The following is a 21,968-nucleotide window of genomic DNA, read 5'->3' on the forward strand; positions in this document are numbered from 1 at the left end:
AAAGGGAAGAGAGAGAGAAGACGGAGAGGCCGAACACGCGAGGATGGCCCGAGAGGGAGAAGGGGGAGGAGGAGGAGAAGCGAGCGAGCAAGATAGCATAGGCTGGTTGCACAACGGGAAGACAAAGACCGAAGCAGAAGAAGAAGAATAACCGGAAACCCCCTAAACCAGGCTTGTTATCGCTACACCGACCTGGCGCAGATTACCAGTTGTGATTAGTAAGCCCGCCACGCCCAACTCGGTCCACGTCGCGCGCCCGTCGATGGCCGCACCGCTTGGCGCATACTACTTTTTAACTGCATCGCCGTCGCCTGCTCCCTCGACGCTATCGTCGTATCGAGGACGAACCCGCCTTTTGCCTGTCCCCTTTTCCGGCTCCGAGAACCCTCCGGCCTCACATCATTTCCGCGCTGCCAATCTCTCCCCTGCCTTCGGCTGCACCCGGGCGCATCATTGGTTCCTCGGCTACATTCGACCCTATTTAATATGGGAAATATCCTACCCACAGCCAAGGTAGTTCGCCGCCGTCAGCCCAACACTCGTCGTGTCCTCTCTGCCGGCACCGCATGCGAAGAGTCGGGTCGCAATCGTCTCCCGATTCGTCTCCGCTTGAACGTAAATCGCCCGAGTCGGGCACATGGCATCATTAATATCCTCTGGCCTCCAGGACCTCCTGGACTGTCTCGGAACAACAGACCCTGTAGCCTTTTTTTCTGTTAAAAGGAGGGGGGGTTTTTTTTTAATTTAAAAAAACCCGCCGGTAATTTACGGCTACGCGTCCGCGCGAGCAGCCCCTTTTTTATTTTTTTCCTTCTCCTCGTTCGCCCTCAACGCAGTTCGCCGATCCGTACCATCCACCCAGGTTTCGATAGATAAATCTGCCAACGCCTTAGAATCTCACGCCACACCCGATGAGAAATTTTGGCATCTCCGCCCAACGTACCTGTAAAATGCCCAATTTCGGGAAGTGCTAGAAGACGACCGCATCCTCGCGTCGCCGTTATCAAGTAGCTCGGGAATCCGAGGCGGAATCGAAGGGCACGATAAATAAAGCCCCGACCCAGGCTGTTCCAGCTTGTTAGGTAGGTGGCTTGCCGTTTGGCCCTCTCTTCCGTAGCTAGAAAAGACGCGTCGCATCCGGACCTTCAAAAGAAAAACCGGTTGGCGAGAAGCGCGGCGGGGAGGCGCCTAGATAGGTTTATTTGCGCAGAATATTCGACGTGTCACTCCACTCGAGCCGTTCAGCCAGCACTTCGGTTCCTCGGCTGGTTTTGTTCCTTGGCCGCTTCGTCCGATATCTCCCGCTCAGGGGGGAAGGTGTTTCTTTTGCTCAATTTGATCGACAGTCTCTTGAAGAGACCTTCCTTCTCCACGTCGTCGGTCCGCAGCCCGCTTGTCGATGCCCTGCGCCGTGTTGAGAGGATGGCGCTGAGGTCGACGTCTCGGTTAGCACGGTCTTGTATTCGGGACTGGTCCTCGGCACCGACGCGGGCGTCGACGAGGGCTCGAGCGTCCCGCTTCAAGTCCAGGAAGAGGGAGAAGAACCCGGTAATGACGAGAAGGGCGGGGACCAGGCTAAAGGCTGTCTGGATGTTGCCGCCTCGATGGGTGATGGCGTAGATCACGAACGGCCAGAAAGCCGGGCCTGAGGCTCCCATGGTAATCCACGCCGCCGCCCGTTTGGTGCGTTCGCCCTGTCCGCGTAGCCCCAGGGTGAAGATGAGAGGCCACATCGGACCCTCGAAGAAGAAGAAGAGGATGATGGGGATGGCGAGAATGTCCGGGTCTACCGAACGTAGGGCTGCCACCAGAATGCCGCATACGACGCTAAGCCCGGTCGTGATGCTTAACACGGTGCGTGGTTGGGGGACCCTGGGGTGTGTCGGAGACAGGTAAGCGAGATATGCCGCGAGAAAACGCGAGACGGCAAAAGCGGTATGAGCAATGAGCAGGTAGTCGGGAATCGACAACGTGAGGCCGGGCGGGGGCAGCAACGAATCTGTCCTGCCGCTATCGACCGTTATGAAGCTAGCAGACATCTGAGCGGCCGCCGGCGGCGTTAGAACCTGGCGGAAAAATATGCTCATAGTCTCCTGGCCAGCAACGTAAGTCCACTGCGCTAGAACGGCTAGCATCAAGGTCCAAGTTCGGAGCTCCAGCCCGCCGAAGCTCGGTTTCTTCGGGTCTACGGGGAGGTATCGTGTAGAGTTCTCCATCTCAGCATCGGTTACTTCGGGCAACGGCATGTAGTAAAAAAAAAGTGCTAGCGCCGCACAGAGAAGCGTGATGGCCAAATAAGTCCACTGAACATCTAGCAGTGCCAGCGAGTCCGTCCTGCCGTGTACGTCCAGCGCGATGAAGAAGACCTTCTCGGCCAGGAGTCCGCTTAATACAGTAGCGACAGCCTGGATACCCTGGGCAAGCAGGAGTCGCATCTCGGCGTAGTCCATCGGGCCGCAAAAGATGAGAAACGGGTTGGCGCCCGTCTCGATAATGGCGAGACCAAATCCGACGACGAAGTTGCAAATCATGAAACCAGCAAACGAGGTGAGAACCGCGCTCGGCCAAAACATGATCGTTCCGACACCGTAGAAGCATAGTCCGACGATAAAAGTTGCCCGGAATCCACCGATCGGGTCGGGTTCGTGTCTCCTTCGTTTCGTCCGCGAGTGTTCATCGTGCCGTAAAATCCACTCACCAACGAGCAGGGGGCCAACCAGATATCCTCCCCCAAAGTAAATCGACGACAGCGCTATCGTCTCCGCGGTCGACATGCCCGAGACCGAGGCCACGGCATCGTTGAGCTGATTCAGCAAGCCGTACGAGAAGCCCCACAAGAGGAACAGTATCGTAACCACAGTGCAGTATCTGAAAGAATCGCGAACCGAGGTCCTAATCATGCTCTTCGGCCGGCGCATATTCACAAAACCGAAGTATACCGAGTTCTCGACTGTCGAGTAGGTCCCCGTGGCGCTTGTTCGGACGGTAGGACTTCGGTTGATGTGGTCCGGGGTGTGCGTGTTCGAGGCCATGTCCGGCGTAGTAAGAAAATCGACGACGGACACTTGGCTCCCCCGCCTACCCCCCGCATGTACCTGGGAAGGAGGCGTGATGTCACCGGCAAAAACACCTCCGCCGGCCGCCCGGCCGTTATTCGAGCTAACATTGCCGTCCGTCGACGTGTCTTTGTCGTAGGTGCCAGTGGCATTGGGATCGACCAGCATGGCAGGCAAGATGCGACGGATCAGAGGTTTCAGCGTGGGGATGCACGCACAGGTTATGCCGACGTTGACCTCGACGGCGGACCACATAAGCGACAACGACGCGTTCCAGGAGAATTGCGGCGTCTCCCCAAAAGTCGCCGCCGGGTTGCTCGACACCGTCGAGGAGATTTGCGTGATGGCTTGCTCGAGGTAGTAGATCCGGACGACGTCGACTATGGTGACGAATATGCCCAGGGCGAAGGTAAAAACCAGAATGACTTTCTGCCTCGGCGGCAGCCTCATGCTGGTGAGAACAGGCAACGGCAAGGCCAGGATTGCGAGGTCGGTTACAATGTTGACGGGAGCTGTACATATGAATTCCGTCAGCAACGGGATGCAGTATGACGGGCCAGGATACGGGTCGAAGGCAGCTTGGACGGGGCGGCACTGAAATATGTTCATCAAAGTTAGGACGGTGCCGGCCAAGTTCACGATGGCTAGGACAAGCCACGATGCCAGCCGCAGAACCTTCTGCGTGTTTTTGGAGAGGCGTAGGTAAAATATGAGGACGGATGTCTTGGTGGCCATCAGGGCCGAATTCTGCATCAGGGTTGTATAGTTAGAGGTGCCGCTAGAGACGTGGGGGGAACCTAGGGGCTAGAGGAGCATACGTAGAGAATCGAGAAGACATATTCGCAGCGTCGCAGCGTGTTCCAGTCATCGGGACGGATGTTCTCATCGTGGCGGCCGAGTCCCTTGCTGGTGCCGAGGTCGATGGCGAAGCTGAGGGAAAATGCGAAGGCCCACGCGCCCAGGATGAAATAGTCGTCCCAGGTAACCTTCCGCACGATGCAGATCCGAGAGAACAGCCTCGCGGCGACGATGACGGTGGCTAGGGCGAGGGTGGCGGTGGTCACAGCAAAGACAGAGGGCCCGCGATCGGGGATACTGTCTGGCGACATCTCGGGCGCGCTAGTGTCGATATGCGACTGGGACCCTCGAGGAAGGCCATTAGAACCAAGGCTATGGGCTCGCGCGAGGAGAGGAGAAGTGCGTTCGCGCGTAGGTGACCGATGGTATAGTATAGTATACGGTAGCGGGATGCGTGTAGGATATGGTACGCGGGAGGGTAAGCAGTCGACAAAGCGGTCTATACCGACCGGGTCTAGCTAGCCAAGGGCGGCAACGGGCAGGATCTCCCGCAGCTACTGTATTTATTCTACGCAATAGGGTCAAGGGAGTGCGGACATCTCGCACTAGCTCGTATCCGGGGGGCCATACGGGTGCTGCAGCCCAGAGGCAGACGGATGGAGACGGCTTTGTTGTCGATGTCGTGGCGGGAAGGAACAGGAAACGTTGGGCCTCTCAGGAAGTGTCAGGGTTAAGCCCTCGAGGTCTATATCGAACCACAGCCCTGGGGGGAGAGGGGGGGGGACAACGAAAGACAGGAGATGGGAGTGGCCAACAGGCACGCTCGACAGCAGTAGCGGCAGCAATAATTACAATAGCGACACAAAACGGCGGCAGACAACAACGGCGGCGACAGTAGTGGTAGAACGTACACGCAGCGGAAGCCCGGGAGCGTCAAGTTCGGCCAGCAAAAGAATGGGTAGGAGGAGGAGGAGGAGGAAGAGGAGGGGTGTCGAGAGCGAGCGGTGAAGGGCTTGTGTGTGCTGTGTATGTAGGCATATGTAAGTGAGGATGGATCGATGGACGGACGGAACGGATGGGCAGTATATGTATAATAGTCACTAGACCGAGGGAGACGGGACAGGATAGATAGCCTACCCCGCGACCGTTGCTAGGAGAGAGAGAGGCAGGACAGGATGATGACAGGGGCCAAGATGGGTTAATTAAAAAAGGAAGCGAGGAGAAATGAGAGAGTGAAAAAAAAAAGTGCCAGGGAGGGGAGAAATGAAGCAAAGCGAAACAGAGAACGAGAGACCAAGCAAGATCAAGAGAGGCAGACAGAGAGACCCGGAGGGAGAGAAAAAAGAGACAATGAGGAGGAGGAGGAATGAATGGCAGCAAGATCCCGCCCGTCTACTGTTATTACTGCTGGTAGTAGTAGTGGTAGTGGTGCCCGTTACTGCATGCATGCGCTGCCAGCACAAAGGAAAGGGCCGTTTCGTCTGTGCGGGCGCGACGACGAGTTGCTGTGTAAGTCAGCGCATCGCATTTGGTGGGCGACCAGGTTGCAGAGCCCTTGGGCTACCTACCTGGCACCTTAGGTACCCCCTCTAGGTACCTACCGGGAGGTACCTGACCCAAGTTGGGCTACCGAGGGATCTACCTAGGTAGGCCAACTGAGTTGCCTACGTGTCGGTCAGGTACCTTACAGGTAGGGGTAGGGTAGGTACCGAAACCAGGTAAATGTGTGAGAGATGGAGAGATGCAGAGAGAGAGATAGAGAGAGAGAGAGAGTGATGCTGGATATAGCGAGTATTAGTGTGGAGGGATGGGCTGTCAAACGTCAAGCTGGCGCGAAAACAGCCGTGGGGTGGGCGAAAAGGCCTGAGCCGAACCGAAAAGGTGCAAGGTTGGAAAGACCGCAAATCGGTATTGCTACGCCCGCTAGCTCATCCGATTACCTAAGGCCATGCTGTTTTTACTCGTCCCGGCTCGGGACCCAGCTGTGGCTCAAGTTCCGTCACCTCGGCTCACCTTCCACTGCCCTGCACGCAAATTACACCCGCCCACCGCGCTGCCACGTCGAAGAACCAAATCAAAGTGAAAAGAAAATAAATATCCGCGTGATTCACACCCGCCGCCCGGATCGAATACCCTCATGGCAAAATCCAGGTGCGAAAGTCCGAGCAGTAAACCCAAGCTCCTACAGTGAACGAACTTCCCGCTGCGGGAGGTGTTTTCGTTCGAAATCTCGGCGTCCGCAGCGTGACGCAGGAAGTCACTAGCGATCGGTCTGACCTCAGTCCTCGCCAATTCCCACAGACAGGGGGAGATAAGCATGATATGGGCGGTTTTACGGTTCTGACAACGTCGCGAGAGATCCGGGGACGAGGGGGAGGTCTACGGTACCCTCGAGAGGCGTGATTGGGCCAGTCCTTACCGCGCCGCTTAGCATGGGCGCGCCGCTGTGGACTTTCGAAACTCTTGGTCTGCTCGCCTACTAGACAGAAGCTATTACATCAATAGCCCGTCGCTAGCCAGCTCGTGTGCGAGAATACAACGTCGAAACTCTGCAGCGGGTTATTCCGCGCGCTACACAGCACGGGACGAGTCTGAACCGCGTTCCTCGATGCTTTGGGGTTATACCTACCGCACCAAGTCTCGGTTGGGTATCTGGCGCTGCTCATCATAATGCCAGTCGTTTTGTCTCGGGGTGCATGATTTCCCTACCACAACTACGGATTAGTAAACGTGGGATATCCGACTTGTCTGAAATGATTTCCCAATCGGGCCAGCGCCTGAAGTGGCGGCAAGGGCCTGTCTCATTGGACGAAGAGCGACCCGCCAAGCCAGGTCGAGGTCGCATCACGCCAAAACAAAGCGCACCCAGAGGGGAGCTAACGATCGATGGGAATTCTGCTCCGTATCCGTATTCTGACTACCCTAGGTGGTAGTGCGATGGGAAACCCGGAAAGAGGTAGAATCGTTGAGCCACGGAATTGTCCCAACTACCCAAGCATGGCAAACCTGCTTGTTTCGTTTCAGCCGTGCTCTCGGACGTCTCTGCGCATTTGCTAGGTATTTGTGACCGAGCCTGTCACCTCTCCCTCGGTTCCCTAACAGACGCTAGCATGCCTGTAGATCGTGCGGGGTTTCCGAACCTCCCCGGCCGGGAGACTGGAGAGCTTTGGCTTGTACCCAGGTGAGACTCGCGCGAGACAACAAAAGTGAGGAGGGGGAATTCCGTACCACGCGATGAGGTCTTAGCGAACTCGAATAAGATCGATTTGGGCTTTCGGCGGAAACACTCGGGCTTTGTGCCTAAGGCAGACCGCGCCCCCTTCCCCTCCCCCCCCAGGTATCCGGTGATCGAGATAGACGTTAATTCGAGGCGGGGAGTAGCAGGTTGCTGTTGGTTCGAGAGACCAACAGGGTTCATTCTCGTCCGCTACACCGCAGATAGAGACGATTGATTGCATGCAGCAGACGTGATATAATAGCAATCGGCACCACCCCGGCCAATCAACCGAGAGTCGCGTGCAAGGCACGATACAATGACCGAATTGCTGCCGCGCTGACTGCTCTCCTCGATGACCAGCTCTCCCTCCCATTTCCCTTTCGAAAGGTGAGATTTTTTTTGGCTTGGCGGGGCGGTTAGGTCTCCTACGAGGAGAACGAACGGCGAATATCGGCGGCGGTGAGACAACGATATGTACATATATATATATATATATTTGATTACATGTATAAGTAGACCTAGTCACTTTGTGGGTGCATGCAGGAGTGTTGTCTTCAATGTAGGTAAGCAGGCTCGGTCAGCCGTTCAAGCAATTGTAGACAAGCTAACTGCGTCGTGGGAAGAGGCTCGCTTCTCGTGGCGCGTGATTTAACCGTTCGACTCGGGCTTGGCTCGCTCGCCTGGGTGCTTTGGCCCAAAGATCTAGACCGAATTGAAGAGTGGGTGTGCCACTTGCTCACTGGACGGAAGCGTGTCAGCTGGGGACTGTCGATCGCATTACATTCGAGTTCGTATTGTGGATAGGCAGGTAGCTGGCATAGAGATTGATGGGAATGTGGGAGCGAGAACAGGAAAAAAAAAAAGAAGAGCTATCCGTGGGAAAGGCTCGCGAGAACTCGGTCCTATAGGGATGACCCGTAGGTATGTACGTCCGCCCATTGGCGTCCGCCTCTAGGTTATAGATACAAGTATGTAACCCCCAGCACACCAGCGCACCTACGGCAGGTACCTCGATATATCGACATACCTCAAATACGTCCTTATCCATTGCTTCTTATTACCTCAGATAGGTGCCCATGTACCTACGTAGGGATGGAAGTTGGAAATGGTGCCCACCTGGCGTATACGTGTTCTTAGTCAGATATACCGGGTCATGTTCGACATAAGATAGTATATGAGTACGTACAGAGCCAGCCAGGATAGTCAATCCGAGCCCTCCTAGCCATTGAGACACTGCTGGAGATCCGGGGGCCAATCTGGGGTAAAAATGGATATGGTAAGAGAAGAAAAGGGTGTGTGGGGAGCCCGTCTTGGATGCCCCTGTCCGTTTCCAGGCGAAAAACAACGTCATCGGGTGGGGATGGAGCCAACCGAAGAAGAAGAGAGGGGCGCTTGAATGGTAAGCGAAAGGGGAGCGAGGTATGAGTACTTGGAGAGTGAAAAAAAATTTTATTTCAAGAAAAAATTACCAAGTGAAAATAAAAATACCTAACCCCCTTTTCCTACTTTGCTCGGTTCCTCTTTTCGTCTCCTCGCTTGTTGTTTTTCCTTGCCTAAGGTTCTTTTTCGTCCCGCGGCAGAGACAAAGGCAGGCCGGGGCCAGGCAACCCGATTCTGCACTTTTGCATTTGTCTGTGGGTACGTACAACACCTAGCCGAAGCAGCGATAGGCACAATCCATTGGTTTGGCGCATGAATCTACACTCTGGTAAACTAACCAGCAATTGCCACGCACCTATCTGCCACCTGCACCTATTCCTTATGGCCTACAACTAGCAGCAGGAAGTCGAGGAGAGGAACCAGGGGAGATATTCAAATAAGTGTCAGGTGGCTTTGGTGCTTTTCGACGTCCAATAGGCACCCCTAGACGGCGGTTTGGGAGGAAAGCCATTTGTCACAAGCCATGCCAACCTAACCACCCGAGCCCGTCTCCGATGTACAACGGGCAGCAATTTCTCCGTCACTGCGTCACTGCCTACCCAGGGCATCGGGCTATCCACAAGAACACGGAAAGGCTTGGAAGAAAAAAAAATATATTTCCCGACACGTGGTCTCTCTTTTTGGTTCCCCCCTCCGTTTCCGCTTCTACCTTTCTCCCCCCTGCCGAACCGTCAGCGATTAACGCCCACTGTCCTAATCCAACCGCGAAAGGCGCCGCCGAACCCACCGGCAAGCAACGGCCCCAACTCACACACCTGGCATTCTCGCTCCCTCCATCGGAGCCCCAAGCGAGCTAGATCGTGCTAGCTGCCGCGGTTGGATAACTAACCCACCTCCCCTCTCCGGATAACACAGACGACTAGCGGGCAGCGCGCGCGCAGCAGTCGTGGCCTCGTTCTGTCCAGTTCGCGCCGTTCAGCTGCGTAGTGCGCCGCCCCCGGCGCCGCCCCTTTGGAGTATTTGCGCCTTGGACCAGCCCGCGTGCGGCAGGCTCTCACGATGATACCATCTTTAAGTCAGACTCGGCCGGCCCAGGCCCTGGGTACGGATTGGGCAGGTAGATCTACCCTCACTAACTCTAAGCCGACAGACACGAAGTCAGCTCCTGCCTACCCCCTTTCGAGCTCGTTGAGGGTATCATGACTCGACGCTAGGTGTCCTACCATCCCTGCTGCGGCTCCTGAATCTTTAGTAGCTGTTGGCAAATTCCTTGCCACCCGACAGGGGCCCTGAAGTACCTGAGAGCATCACCGCCCTCGCGGACACCCGTCATCCGCAGCTTATAGCCCGGGATTTCCGCGGCCCTCTCCCCAGGCAAGGTAAGGCTCAAGGGTGTCCTGCCTCTTAGCAGTAGTTTCCAGAGCATTGGTGAGTCGGTTGGTTGTTAGACACTCATTCCTTCGAGTGAGTTTAATTGTACGATCAATTTGAGAGCGTGATGAATCGAATCCCGCATACAGTATACATACCCAGACGTTCCTTTCGATACTTTTATAAAAGCAAAAGGGATTATGTACCTAAATCCTCGCACGATTTGATAGGATCTCTATTAGGTCTGGCTTTTTTTTTCGGGCCGTAGCGTTCACACTACGATGGGGGTTGCTGAGCAAGGTGCTCCCTGCCCTAGCCAACGTCAAATTTCATGACACGGTTCGGCTATGGACGAGTGATAACACTTTTTGTTCGAGTAGAAACTTTTGGGTATTCGTTAATATTCGGCGATGGATAAGGGAGGGGAAAGATGTGGCCATCGAGTCTTTCGCACGCGGTGTTCTCGAGTCGTTTACCGTGCGACCCCTTCTACCGGCGGACCCGAACTCTCTCCCGGCTCTTGACCTTCGGTTTCGATGTAAGGGACGGCCGCCGGCCGCCGGCTTCGGTACCCGGCCCCGAGTATTTTCGTCCGTTATATATGCTAGTGTGACAACCTGAGCTATATATAGAAATGAGAGGGCGAGGGAAAGTCGACGGAGAGAAATTTACACGATGGGAGGCTGCAACTTGTTTCTAAATAAACCACCATCATGCTCCCCCATCGGGTAGCCGGCTGTAAAATAGCTGTCACCTCCGGGGATAGGGCCAGGAGGGCGCAGAAAGTATTACAACTCTGAAGATGTGCCTAACTTCCATCTGACCTACCGAGGTACTCGAGGTCTGGTACCTTGCGGATACCGGTCTACGTGAAAGAGAGCCTTAGCATATGGCCGGCACCTGCCTTGCTGTAGCTTCCAACCTTGGGCACGGTCTCGCAGCGCTGATGACGTCTGCATATCGTAAGCTTCTGTCGACTTGCGAGGCAACCGCAGCCCAGAGGCGGGCGACTTGCTCGAAAGGCAGCTGCGTTACGAGAGGGAGACGCCCCTGTGACGTCGCCCGCCGGTTGGAATCGCATGGTGAGGAAACTGCTATAGATCTGTAACTATGAAGTAGGCAGAGCTGCCGCCCCCTTCCCAATGACTAATCCCGATGTCGAAGCCGGGCCAACAACTATCGCACTTACGACAAACGTCTTCTTCGCCTTGCCTGGCATCTTCCTCGCCTGTGTATTCTCACGACTGGCACCGCCTAAAACTCGGTGTACTTGACCAAACCTCGAAGCCACAGCCAGCATGGGCGCGCCCTTCCCCTCCATCCAATCCTTTTACTCGGGGGAAGTGCCGGCAACCCCTCCTCGTGCCAGCCCGGGCTCTCATGGTTCTCGTCGGGCAGGGGACGGGTTCACCTCAGCCGAGATCGAGGAGGCGCTTAACCCTCTCTCGGGCTCCTGGAAGCCGTCGAGATACTACGAGACCTGTCCCTTGGCCCTTCTCCAGACCGGACCCCACAACTACCAGCTCTCGGGAAGAGTCGTGAACTTTTCGACCGACGTTCGCCATCGAGGGTTTCACTCCCTTGTCGTAGCGGATGGGTCTGGTGCCATCGTAGTGCGTCGATGGACGGCCGCTGGTCTGCTAGGGATTTTGACCAGGTGTCATAGGTGAAGCTCTATTACACCAACCCGTCGGAATACCGTCTACTCCTCGGCCAGAGAACCACAGTTTGGGCAACTTATATCGTCGATTCTACCGCGGCCGGAACAGGCTCGATACCCTTTTGCGCGACGGCTACGAGTATCTATCCCGGCTGGCACGGCACAACGCACATTATTCTACATGACGACGGTCCAGGCACCGACGGGGATCGTATACTACGATATCCCCTAGAGTATGACGTTGGGGAATACGATTATCTTCCCGACCTTATGACTTTGAAAACCTTCCTTGCTAGCGGGCATGATATGGGAGTCGCCAAGATTCTAGTCTGCGTGCGAAGCATTGGACCACGCAGAACTGTACAATCCAAAAAACGGCAGGCGACGTTTGAAATGGTGGAAGTGGGCATCTTCGACGAAACGGCCACCTGCGTACTGAAACTGTGGGAGGATAAAGTTACCTCCTCCAAGTCGTGGGTTCCGAACCAGACTATTCTTCTCCTCTCCAAACCCACCTGTCGAGTAACCGCTGACTACGGCAGCCGAGGTGGTTCATCATACGAAATTGGCATCGGATACAACTCAATAGTCGACGTCGATCCTCAATTCCCTGACGCTGACTGGCTTAGGGGGAAGGTAGAAGCCTTGACCAAGAGAGAGAGCGTTTATACTCCATTTCCCCCTGATGTCTGGGACATCGAACTCGCGATTCACGGTCCAAGTCGAATATTATTTACAATCGCCGACGTCGAGGACCAAGTTCGCCATGCCGAACCTGTAACCGACTTCACCGGGAAGTTGAACGTCATTATCCTCGAGGTGAATCTAATGGAACACTGGCGCAGGGGCACTACGTGCTGCCTTGAATGGTATGTGTAATGCCATCACCGTGCTCTCTGGACTTTGAGCCAACCGTCAGACTTAGTTGCGGCGTCCCGATCTATGCCAACAAGCCTGTTTCCACCTGCAGGAACTGTGGGTCGCAGCGAAATCTTGCCCTCAATCCTCGTATTCTCGGGTCAGTGATTGATGAGAGCGGCATGATTGCTGCTGGCAAGCTTGTGTGGCACGATGACGCTTGGACGCAGCTCTTCTTCGGAAACACAACTAGTGAAGCCTCCGTAGAGGATGGCTTCGATGCGGATCTTATCGAACAGTCTTGGGAGGATTTAACTGCCCTTGACACCAACTCGTTAAGGGACGTTGAAGAACAACTCCTCTACTCCCGCGTCATGCTTACCTTCGGTTGGTCTTCTGAGCTGGAAAGGCTTTGCGTTTTGGGGGTTGAATGGTAATGTGACGAGGTGTCTCTTGCCAGTTCACCCCTTTCGGCTCGCAGTAGGATCCCCAAACTAACTACAGGGACGTAACACGAAAAGCTATATTGCCTTCTTATCGACAGAGTTACTCATTATTTAACCTGGAACCAGAAATTCTCAGACACGTTGCATCAAATCTCTGAGAAGTATAAAGGATCACAATAACATGGAACAGGTAATTGATGTCGACATTAAGCGCTCATTTAAGACGGTTTAGATGCCCAGCTTATCATATACCAAGTTAGCCCCCATTCCATTTTTACCAATTGTAACCATCCCTATTGCTCTCGCTCTCACCATGTGATGTTCGAATCCGTTTCAACCACATGCCCCGAAGCTCACAGCAGGTGACTGCTTGTAAGTGTTTCAGAGTTAGAGACCCGACCCCAATCGCTCCGTGCCAATCCGTCTACATGCGCTAAGGAGCCTATCGCTACAATATTATAGAAAGAGATGTTAACATAAGTCATTAGGCGCCGATCTCTATTACGCTTCCTTTTGTGTTCCTATCCCCGTAGTCCAACCACCGACCCCCCGTTCTGGTAAATCTGGGGTGGCTCGTGGCTTTGTTTTAGTTCGTTTGCATCATCTGTCTCCGAATAGGCTGAATCGGAAGCGGCCCTTGCCCATCTTTTGCGACGTCCTGCCAAAGGACTGCTGGGAACTGATGCGTCGGTGGGACGAGGGTGGGGGCAGGTCGTCGTCGTCGTCGTCATCGTCCTCCTGGAAACTCATGGGCCGGGTCGGCTGCCGCGAGATGGGCACCTGCTGCTGCGGCGGCGGCGGCTGTTCTCGAGGGGTGATGGGGGGCAGAAGCTCGCCCCGCATAGCACGCTCGACGTTGGCGTACTGCTGGCGGTAGTCGTCGTGCTTGCCCTTGGCGTCGAGGTAGCGCGCCTCGGTGTCGGCGCGGCGCTCCTGAAGCGCGCGGATCTCGGCGTCGAGGCGGTCCATCTCGTCCTGTTCGCGCGTCATGATCTCGGCGTACTCGCGCACCTTTTGGTCCAGCGGCTGCAGCACGCAGTCGAGGACGCTGGGGCTCTTGAGGCGCTGGATTGACGTGCCGAGCACATTGGCGCCCGGGATGGAGAGGTTCGCGTTGGGGTCGGACGGCGAGCCGGATTTGCCGTTCGCCTGAGCCTGGGCCTGGGCCTGGGCGTGCTGGAGCTGCGGGTGGTTGAGGGCGTAGCCGGCGGATGAACGGGGGGGCGACCCCCCCGAGCTGCTGGGCGGACGCGGCCCCGATACGGGCTTGGTGCCTCGACGGCCGTTCTGGCGCTGCATCTTGCTGCTTTCGCCGTTGCGCTCTGCGACGAGCATCTCCTCGGATCGACTACTGCCGGCGTACGAGGGGGGCCGAGAGGAGCGTTCGGGGGCACCACTGCTGCCCTGGGGAGGGAAGGTATTTGCTAGCGGGGGTCGGCTCTGGGCGGGTATATGCTGGTTCGGCTGGCCGGCCGGCTGCATGAGTCGCTGGGGTTGCTGCGTGGGCATCGGCACGGCGGCACTAGGACTGGCGTTGTGAGGAGGCGGGGGTCCTCGATTGTTGTCGAGGAATTGGTAGAAATCGTCGTGGCTGTCGAAGCGTGGCGGGCCGCTGCTTATGTTGGGCTTGCTGCTGCTGTGATACATGGCGGCAGCGCCGTCATCGTATTCGCGCGGAGCCTGAGGCTGGCGCGGGCGCGGTCTGCTGGGTGAGCTCATAGCCGTGGGTGGGCTAAGTACTCCGTAGTCGGTAGGTACGGTCTGTTTCCTCTGGTTTCGACGGAGGGTCGTGGGGCGGGCGCAGAGGAGCGGAGTAGCTGAGACCGTAGCAAATGACGGGTGACGGGTCGCAGAGGCGGAAGGGAAGACTATGTGACGGGGCGGAAAAAGACGAGGAACGGGGAGGAGAGAGAGAGAGAGTGGGAATGGAAGGTCTCGGGCACCCTCTCTCCCGCAGGTGATTCGAAATTTATTCGAAATATGATAGACGGCAGGGCATCGTATCGACGCACACACGCCACAGGGAGGGAGGCTGGGATGGGATACGATGGCGCTCAACGCGAGAGGGTCCTGGTAGTGGACGTGCTTGGCTGCATGTCACTGGCCCAGCCCCCCTTTCCAGCAGGAGGACTGGGAATATTAGGTAGAAGACAGGATGGGTATGGATGGATTTAATCGGCTGGCTGGACGGACAGGGACAAGCAGGGACACACATGCACGCACACACACAGGCAGTCTTGCCCACGGCTTCTTGTCCTTCTTCTTCCCCTGGGTTCTCGGCGCTGCTCCATTCAATTTGCGGTCTCTATCCCCGACCCGGCGAGTCTTCCGGAAAACTTTTTTTTTTTTTAAATCGTTCTCTTCTGGTGTGAGAATCGACCGATCTGCGTTGCGAATTCAATCGATTCCGTCCAGCGCAATCCCCCCAACGCAACCCCGATTTGACTGTCTCTCTTTTCCCCTTTTCCGACGGCCCGACCCCTCCCCTCTCTCTGCGCTACTAGCCTACTAGTCATGGCTGCCAGCTCTGTCTCGCGTCTCGTCTCCCTCCGTTCCTCCCTCCCACTCTCTCTCTTACTATTTGTTTTACCCGCCATGCCACCGACGGCCGCACGTACATACAGAGTGGTGGTGACGCGCTGCGGGAAGAGGTGAGCTGTATGGACGGAAGATGTGGGTACCCGCTCGCATACGAATCGAGGCGCGCCGCCATCTACGTACACGTAGACGTGAAACACGCACATGTGTGTGTGTGTCTTGGATATGTACGTGTGTATCTAGTATCCGTACGCACCCTGTCCAATCCACGGAGGCGGTACAGGATATGCGAGTAAGTCCGCAATACGTATGTGTGGGTGTAGGGGGTACGGATGGATACCCAGCCGAACCTATCCTGATAGGTAGCCTATTACGGAGTTCCTCTCTGGTGCACTTGCTGGCGTTTTTGCTGGCGTTGGCGACGGTGTCGATGGTAGCGCTGGCGGGGTTTCACTGGCAGGCCGGAGGTTTGGTGGCATTACTAGGAGCGGTAGTAAGCACGAAATCCCCATTCACATCATGTGTGTACGCATTGAGGCAACTCCCTAAAAGCCGACACGGATGCTGCAGAAGGAATACAACTCGGAAGAATAATAAGAAGCAAATACAATCAAATATTTGCCAAGATTCACGCTGATTTGCCATGATGCTCATGGGCAGCATGTGCGATTAAAACTTCTTCACACGGACACTCTTATACCTTGCAGCGCCTGTTTCCCCTGTATAATGCTGATAGGACACACAGTGTGCATCTGCCCAGTGGGCGGAACTGCAGGTTTGTGCCTCATTTTCTTGAGTTAGAAATCGGCGCCGATCTGTGCCCAACTTCTCTAAGAAACCTGGACATGCACATGTTTGGATAGATATGTGACTTTTTAAAAATTTTCTCTTCAACTTTAGGTACTGGAACTCAAGACTCTCTAATTTTCAATTGGACGTATTAATATCACGCGCCACAGCACAAACTGGGAAGGATAGTGACCTATCTATACGCAGCATCTTCTACCTACCAATGCCTTCAACTAGTAGGTATAGGTAGGGTATCCATCAGGTTGCCCTCTTATAATTCTCTTAGTAAGAGGGAGTTGCCGCGTACATACAGAGAGTCAACATTACTTACTGCTGGTGGCACCCCCAGGCAGACCCAAGCCTATGCCCAGTTTCCAACTCTTCGGCTTGTATTGAACTCACACCTGCAGGCTATTATCCAGCTATTTTACCGCCGGGTCCCTGTTTGCGTTTTCCCAACACCATGTTATACATATCACCGATTATTACACGCTGTTATATGTGTCTAATAGCTGTTTGCCAGACCTGCTGATCAACTCGCTTGCTAGTCAACATCCGATTATTCATTTTACCGTCACCACAAGGAAATCATATCTTTTTAATTCCATTTCGGGCGAAGCTGGGTGCGCGTACTCTTGTACTTTACTGATCGTGCCGCCGAAAGAAAAGAGTATAAATTTCTCTCTACCTTCTGCCGTTGCCTCTCTTTCTCCCTCCCTCTTATTTTCCCACCCACCATCACCTATCCACCAACTCAACACAACCTTGTCTCAGTTCCGACATCCCCTTCGGAATATCACCCTTCAACTTCCAGTCGTCTCTTCCCACGCATTATCTCTCCCATCACCGTGCAACCCGAAGAATCGGGACGCGGTCGTGCCACGAGAGACCCAAGAGTATGCCTCGCTGGTAGGAAAGGCGAACTTTCCGGCGTGCATCACGAGACCTGACATCAGTTACGCGGCCTCGACCTGGGCGCGTTTCATGAACAACCCATCCCAAGAGCATATGACAGGAATCAATAAGATGGCTAGCTAAGAGAAGACTGGCCACATCCACGCTGCCTCAACTGGGCACATCTTCTAATTGGTCGACAGTATGGCGACCAAATTCCTCGATTCCCACTATGTCTGGTATGTTCATCACGCCCAGTATATCCGGAATCAACTTGCTAACAGGAATCGATAGACCTATTCCTCGTTGGACAGGCTGGTGCACCGTATCAGAGGAGAACCAGTCCGATGATGGGGTTAGGGCCGGTCCAAAGAAACAGACGACGAGATTGGGGCCGGCCCGTCGCTTCTGCAATTGCTGCTAGTTGCATAAGTTACGAGAGAGATCGGACGGGGTGTGCTACGTGGGCAGTTAGTTCCATGTCATCTATGTCGCTGGCTGAGCCTATTACTAACTGGAACACAACAGAATCATTCACGTTTTTCAACTTGAAGAATCCCTTAAAGTGGCCGGCAATGTCGGCGCCCACAACTACATGCTATGGCCCGCCTGGGTCTGGCTAAGGCAAAGGTTCAATACATTTAGTTGTGTTAACTACCAAGGCTCACTTTCACCCTCACGGACTCTAGATGTCCATCGGTGATATATTAAAAGACCATTATTGTCTTGATGAACTCGGCAGCCATGATATAAACCGGTGGCCAGGAAGCGAGGATACGCCGAAGGCGGACTATCACCGCCCGGTAGCAGCAAGTGCTCCCGCCACAGTGGAGTTGTCCTCGTTTCCTCCGCCTCTCCCGATAACGACGACGACGATAGAGCAAAGCGTCCGGGAGAGGCAGCGCCACCGAACGAAGACGCAGGCGACGAGCATAAAAGACATACAGTACGGAAGGAGTTCGGTAGCCGGCATATAAACTGACACGATGGTGACAACGACTAAAGGAGCTTATATCGTTTCTTTTAATACTTTGAATCGATATTAAGGACGCTCAGACCGGCTGTCTTTAATATAGACATCCTGGGTTGCCAGCTACATGCTACTTAATAATTAGGTACTTACGCAATACCCTCTCCATGGAATCCAAGGCGGCTGCCTAGGGGATTCCGTAGGCCCGGCTGCCAGTCGATACCTACGTTGAATGGGACATTCGCAGCAAGAACTTCGAGGCTGTGGCCCACTTACAGTCCCACGCCACCACGCCTGTCCGGCACATTCAAGCCTCTATACGTCGAGGCCACTCATAGGGGACAGGTAGGCGAGTTACTACGGAGGTTGGCGACGGATCCGCGGTGCGTTGCCAACAATATGGCCTCGTGAACAAGGCCCCAAGCCATTGCTGAGAATGGCATATCGCTTCTAAAAGTTATAAAGACAAAAAGTCTTTTCACCCAGAACCGATGAACATCTGGAGTCCCAAAGGTAAAAGAAACCTTTGGTCAACACTTAGGGACCGGCCACAGTGCAATCGGCGGCGCAGCCGCATGTAAGTATCTCCATCATACCTAAAAAGCCTACGCCTTACTACCCTTTCCTTTATATCACCCTGCTCGTCCACAGATCGCGTCACTGACCGTGTGTCACGTAGGCATGGCCGGACGAGCAGCGGTGGCAGCGACCGGTGCTCTGGAGATAATCGAAACATTCTCCAGTCGACCTGTTCCAGGCCGCACTGCGGACACAGCCCAAGCAAGGGACGGCGCGGCGAGCGCCATGCTCTCGACCTCGAGTGGCCGAGGCGGTTCCCAGAGCAGCAGCAGCAGGGGCCGGAGCAGCCGGAGCGACGGGAGTGTTAAAAGGGACCGCCGGAGCGGCGGGACCAGAGGGAACAGCAGGGCCAGTGGTTGCTCCGGAAGCAGGCCATTGCTAAGGCGATGGCAGGCCTTATACTCCGACACGTGGGTCGAAAATCCGCTGGGCGAAGTGCTGGGACGAGTTACAGGCAGCCTGCCATTCCCACGGTGTCACGTAGGCATGCGCCCCTCAGCGCGACGCACCCCGGCCCCAGTTGCTCGCGGCCGCCAAGCCCCAACGTCCAGAGCCATCGAGCTCTCCAGCGACGCGTCCTCTGAGGAGCAGTCCTCGGAGGAAGACTCCCCCTCCTCATACGAGGGGGCTGACGAAGAGAGCGACCACCCCGCCACGCCTGTTGCTCGTGCGGTTCCGGTTCGAGGAACCCGCTCACAGACTCGATCCCGCCAGGTTGCTTCTTCCGGTGGTGGTGTTGCTGTTGCTCGGGCCTCCCAGGCTGCCGCTGCTACCACGACTCCGACCCGTGGTAGTGCTGCTGGACGAGGACGAGGACAAGGACGTGGTCGTGGTGCTCCATCGGCTTACTGCCCGTGTGCAGCCTCCATTATTATTATATATTAAGTGATGCCACGCACAGACTTGGCCGCCGCCGTAGCGAGCCTGAAGACCTCACCCAAAGATCGTTCGATCAGAGCGTCCAGCCTACGGGCCTATCATCATCATTGTCCTGGAACCAGCCCGCTCCCGCTGTCCGCGTATATACGGTGCACCATTAGTACGTATCCGACAAAACCTTTTTCGGAATTTCGGAATTTCGATTATAGCGTGTCGTGCCTGTCGCAAACAGGCCGTACGATGTCCGGACGGATATAGCCGGCCGTTCCCGGTCTGCATCAATCTACGCGGCCACTTCGGTGGCTCGTGTGCTTGTTGTAAGTTCCGGGATCACGCTGCACGGTACTCCGTACGAGACGGCGGTCCCGAGGATCCGCCCCCGAGCAACGCCCTTCCGCCGCCCGCCCGCCCGCCTAACAGGCCGGGTAGGTTACCGAACTAAGTTCTTCAGACGAAGAGGGAACTTAAGGCTATCCTATGGTTATCGATTAACGTAAGTATACATTTCCTTTATACGAACCTTAATATTATTTACCTACCTTTCTATAAGATTTTTAACTTAATTTTATCGTGCAGCTTCTACTACCACACACCAACAATACCGCGCGCTGCCCGGGCCGCCGTGCTGGCGAGCCTTGATATCTCCCACCGATAACCCGCACCTATCAGAGGGAATGAATGGGGGGAGGGGGGGACTGTATGAGTCGCGAGCGGCCGACTGCGTGCCAGAGAACCGCAGGCCCCCACGCCGATCACTCCTTTGCCCTCCTACTAGAGAAGCCGGCACAGGTCCTCCAGCACCCCTGCTGGAGGAGTCGACGAAGGGAACAAAGAATATGGCGGCGACGCGTACGTCGCCGAGGGAACCAAACTTCCCGCGAGGGGCCGAGCTGGCTCTTCCGCCTGAGACGAGGGGACGGGGGTTTGCTCTGAAGCGAGCCGCGCCCCAACAGGCACGCTGGCGCCTCATGCCTCTCGCGGATAGCACCATGCGCAAGGCGCGATGCGCCTTCTACGGCCGTGCGGCGCATGAACGCCTAGGCATCGCCGGAGCGGACGAGGCGCCGTACACGGCGTGCCGCCTTGGCTGCCCAGAGCGGCGAGAACAACTTTGTCGCAGCGACTAGCCGACACGCGGCCCCCGCGCCGACTTGCGTAACCCTTCAGCTGGGTTTACCTAGCGCGGGCGAGCCGGTCCGCGACCCGGCGCGGGGGGGGGGGGGGGGCGGGGTTCTGCACATTGCTACGATATGCTAGCAGGGTTCCCTAACTTCGTGTTCTTCGCAAATGAATGCGGGGGGATCCGACTACTAGACAGTAGCCGAGGCCGGGTCCTGACCAGGACGCTAGACGGCCTCGGCGGGCCACACAATCTCCCGCGCCGCTGGGGCGCGCGAGCGGCTGCCGCTCCTGGCTCGTCAGCGACTCGGCCGGGCGTCCGCGGCCCCTCCCGAGCCGAGCCCACCGGGGCCTACCCCGGGGATTCAGAATCCGACAAGGGCTCTGGTGGGTCCGGCGCGGGCGGACCTAGCGGACGCTAACCGTGTCGCTGACGGGCCGGGCGCGGCCGGGGGGCTCGCGCGCGCGCGTGGGCGGCTGCCCACAGCGTGACGGGGCCCCGAGGCCCCCCCCCGGGAGACAGTAAGCGATGCTGAACCTTTTTTTCTCCCGGTGCGCATGGCCCGAACGGAACCGAGGCTGCTGGGCTCGGGCCGGCCCTGCCCACGCCAACGGGCGGGGGTTGGAGAGGGCTGTGGGGGGGGGGGGGGGGGGGGTTGGTTTCTGGCGAGTCGTCATCGAACAGGCGCGGGTGGGGGAAAGGTTTGGGGGGTAGATTGGCGAATCCTGGAATCAAGCGGCGTCAGCGTGCGTTTCGTCGAGGGGGCATGGACCCTGGAATGACTCGCACGCCGACGGACATGCCGCACGGAGGCTGCGCTGGGGTCCGGCGGGACGGGAAGGGGGAAAAGGGGGAAAAGGGGGGGGGACGAGGCGGTGGACGACACTGAACGACGCCAGGTTTCTCACACTAATATTAAGAAACTAAGGGACGCGCATCTTCCTGGAAATTGAGGCAGGTATCCCCAGATAGACCTAATCTATCTCCTCTTCGAATATATGAGCCCTTGCTATTAGTGCTGCGATGGTGCGCTGCTCTGACCCCGTGATACTCGGGTAAGACGTGACCTACGGACCTGGTGGTTTTGTTGTCGAATGTGAGTTGCCCTAGTAAAGCTAGTAGGTAGGTAATTCTTCCTAGGGCACGTTAGGGGGACGTGAGCGCGTCGCTAGACCAGCATCCCCCATGAAACCCAGGACCGACATTGATACTATCGTTCCTAGATATGACACTTCTCTCTACCTCCCCCTTCCCCCCCTACCTTTGCATTCCGAGTCTCCTCTCCCATCTCCGATGTACCCGCCCTAAGCAGCCACTACTAACCTGCGCACACTGAAAAAGCCTCGCTTGGGTTCCTAGATGAAATTACCTCTAACAGTAGCAGCCAAGTTGCCGATTCGCATGCTGCGGCCG

At 56.0% G+C, this 21,968-nt stretch overlaps 4 protein-coding genes across 4 annotated transcripts; 2 read left to right on the plus strand and 2 right to left on the minus strand.

The window, feature by feature from the left end:
• Window positions 1-846: 846 nt before the first annotated feature.
• GGS23DRAFT_240644 (MFS general substrate transporter) lies at window positions 847-4,610 on the minus strand. The gene is made up of 3 exons (XM_051512163.1): window positions 3,875-4,610; window positions 944-3,803; window positions 847-878 (listed from the first exon to the last, which is right to left on the minus strand). The coding sequence occupies exons 1-2, from the start codon at window positions 4,163-4,165 to the stop codon at window positions 1,242-1,244; spliced, it is 2,853 nt and encodes a 950-aa protein (XP_051368948.1). The 5' UTR covers window positions 4,166-4,610; the 3' UTR covers window positions 847-878; window positions 944-1,241.
• A 6,510-nt stretch (window positions 4,611-11,120) lies between these two features.
• On the plus strand, window positions 11,121-12,777 carry GGS23DRAFT_606989 (uncharacterized protein; the record flags this gene model as incomplete). The annotated part of the gene is made up of 3 exons (XM_051519979.1): window positions 11,121-11,435; window positions 11,489-12,351; window positions 12,408-12,777. The coding sequence occupies 3 exons, from the start codon at window positions 11,121-11,123 to the stop codon at window positions 12,775-12,777; spliced, it is 1,548 nt and encodes a 515-aa protein (XP_051368949.1).
• A 304-nt stretch (window positions 12,778-13,081) lies between these two features.
• On the minus strand, window positions 13,082-14,630 carry GGS23DRAFT_240838 (uncharacterized protein). The gene has a single exon (XM_051512165.1). The coding sequence runs from the start codon at window positions 14,503-14,505 to the stop codon at window positions 13,387-13,389; it is 1,119 nt and encodes a 372-aa protein (XP_051368950.1). The 5' UTR covers window positions 14,506-14,630; the 3' UTR covers window positions 13,082-13,386.
• Window positions 14,631-18,270: 3,640 nt separating this feature from the next.
• GGS23DRAFT_240864 (uncharacterized protein) lies at window positions 18,271-19,482 on the plus strand. Its single transcript, XM_051512166.1, has 2 exons — window positions 18,271-18,554; window positions 18,657-19,482. Exon 2 carries the CDS (start codon window positions 18,659-18,661, stop codon window positions 19,439-19,441), a length of 783 nt encoding a protein of 260 aa, XP_051368951.1. The 5' UTR covers window positions 18,271-18,554; window positions 18,657-18,658; the 3' UTR covers window positions 19,442-19,482.
• The last annotated feature ends 2,486 nt before the right edge of the window (window positions 19,483-21,968 follow it).

Source organism: Durotheca rogersii (genome assembly GCF_024521655.1).
Source record: "Durotheca rogersii strain YMJ 92031201 chromosome Unknown GGS23scaffold_25, whole genome shotgun sequence".
Classification (NCBI taxonomy): Eukaryota; Fungi; Ascomycota; class Sordariomycetes; order Xylariales; family Xylariaceae; genus Durotheca; species Durotheca rogersii.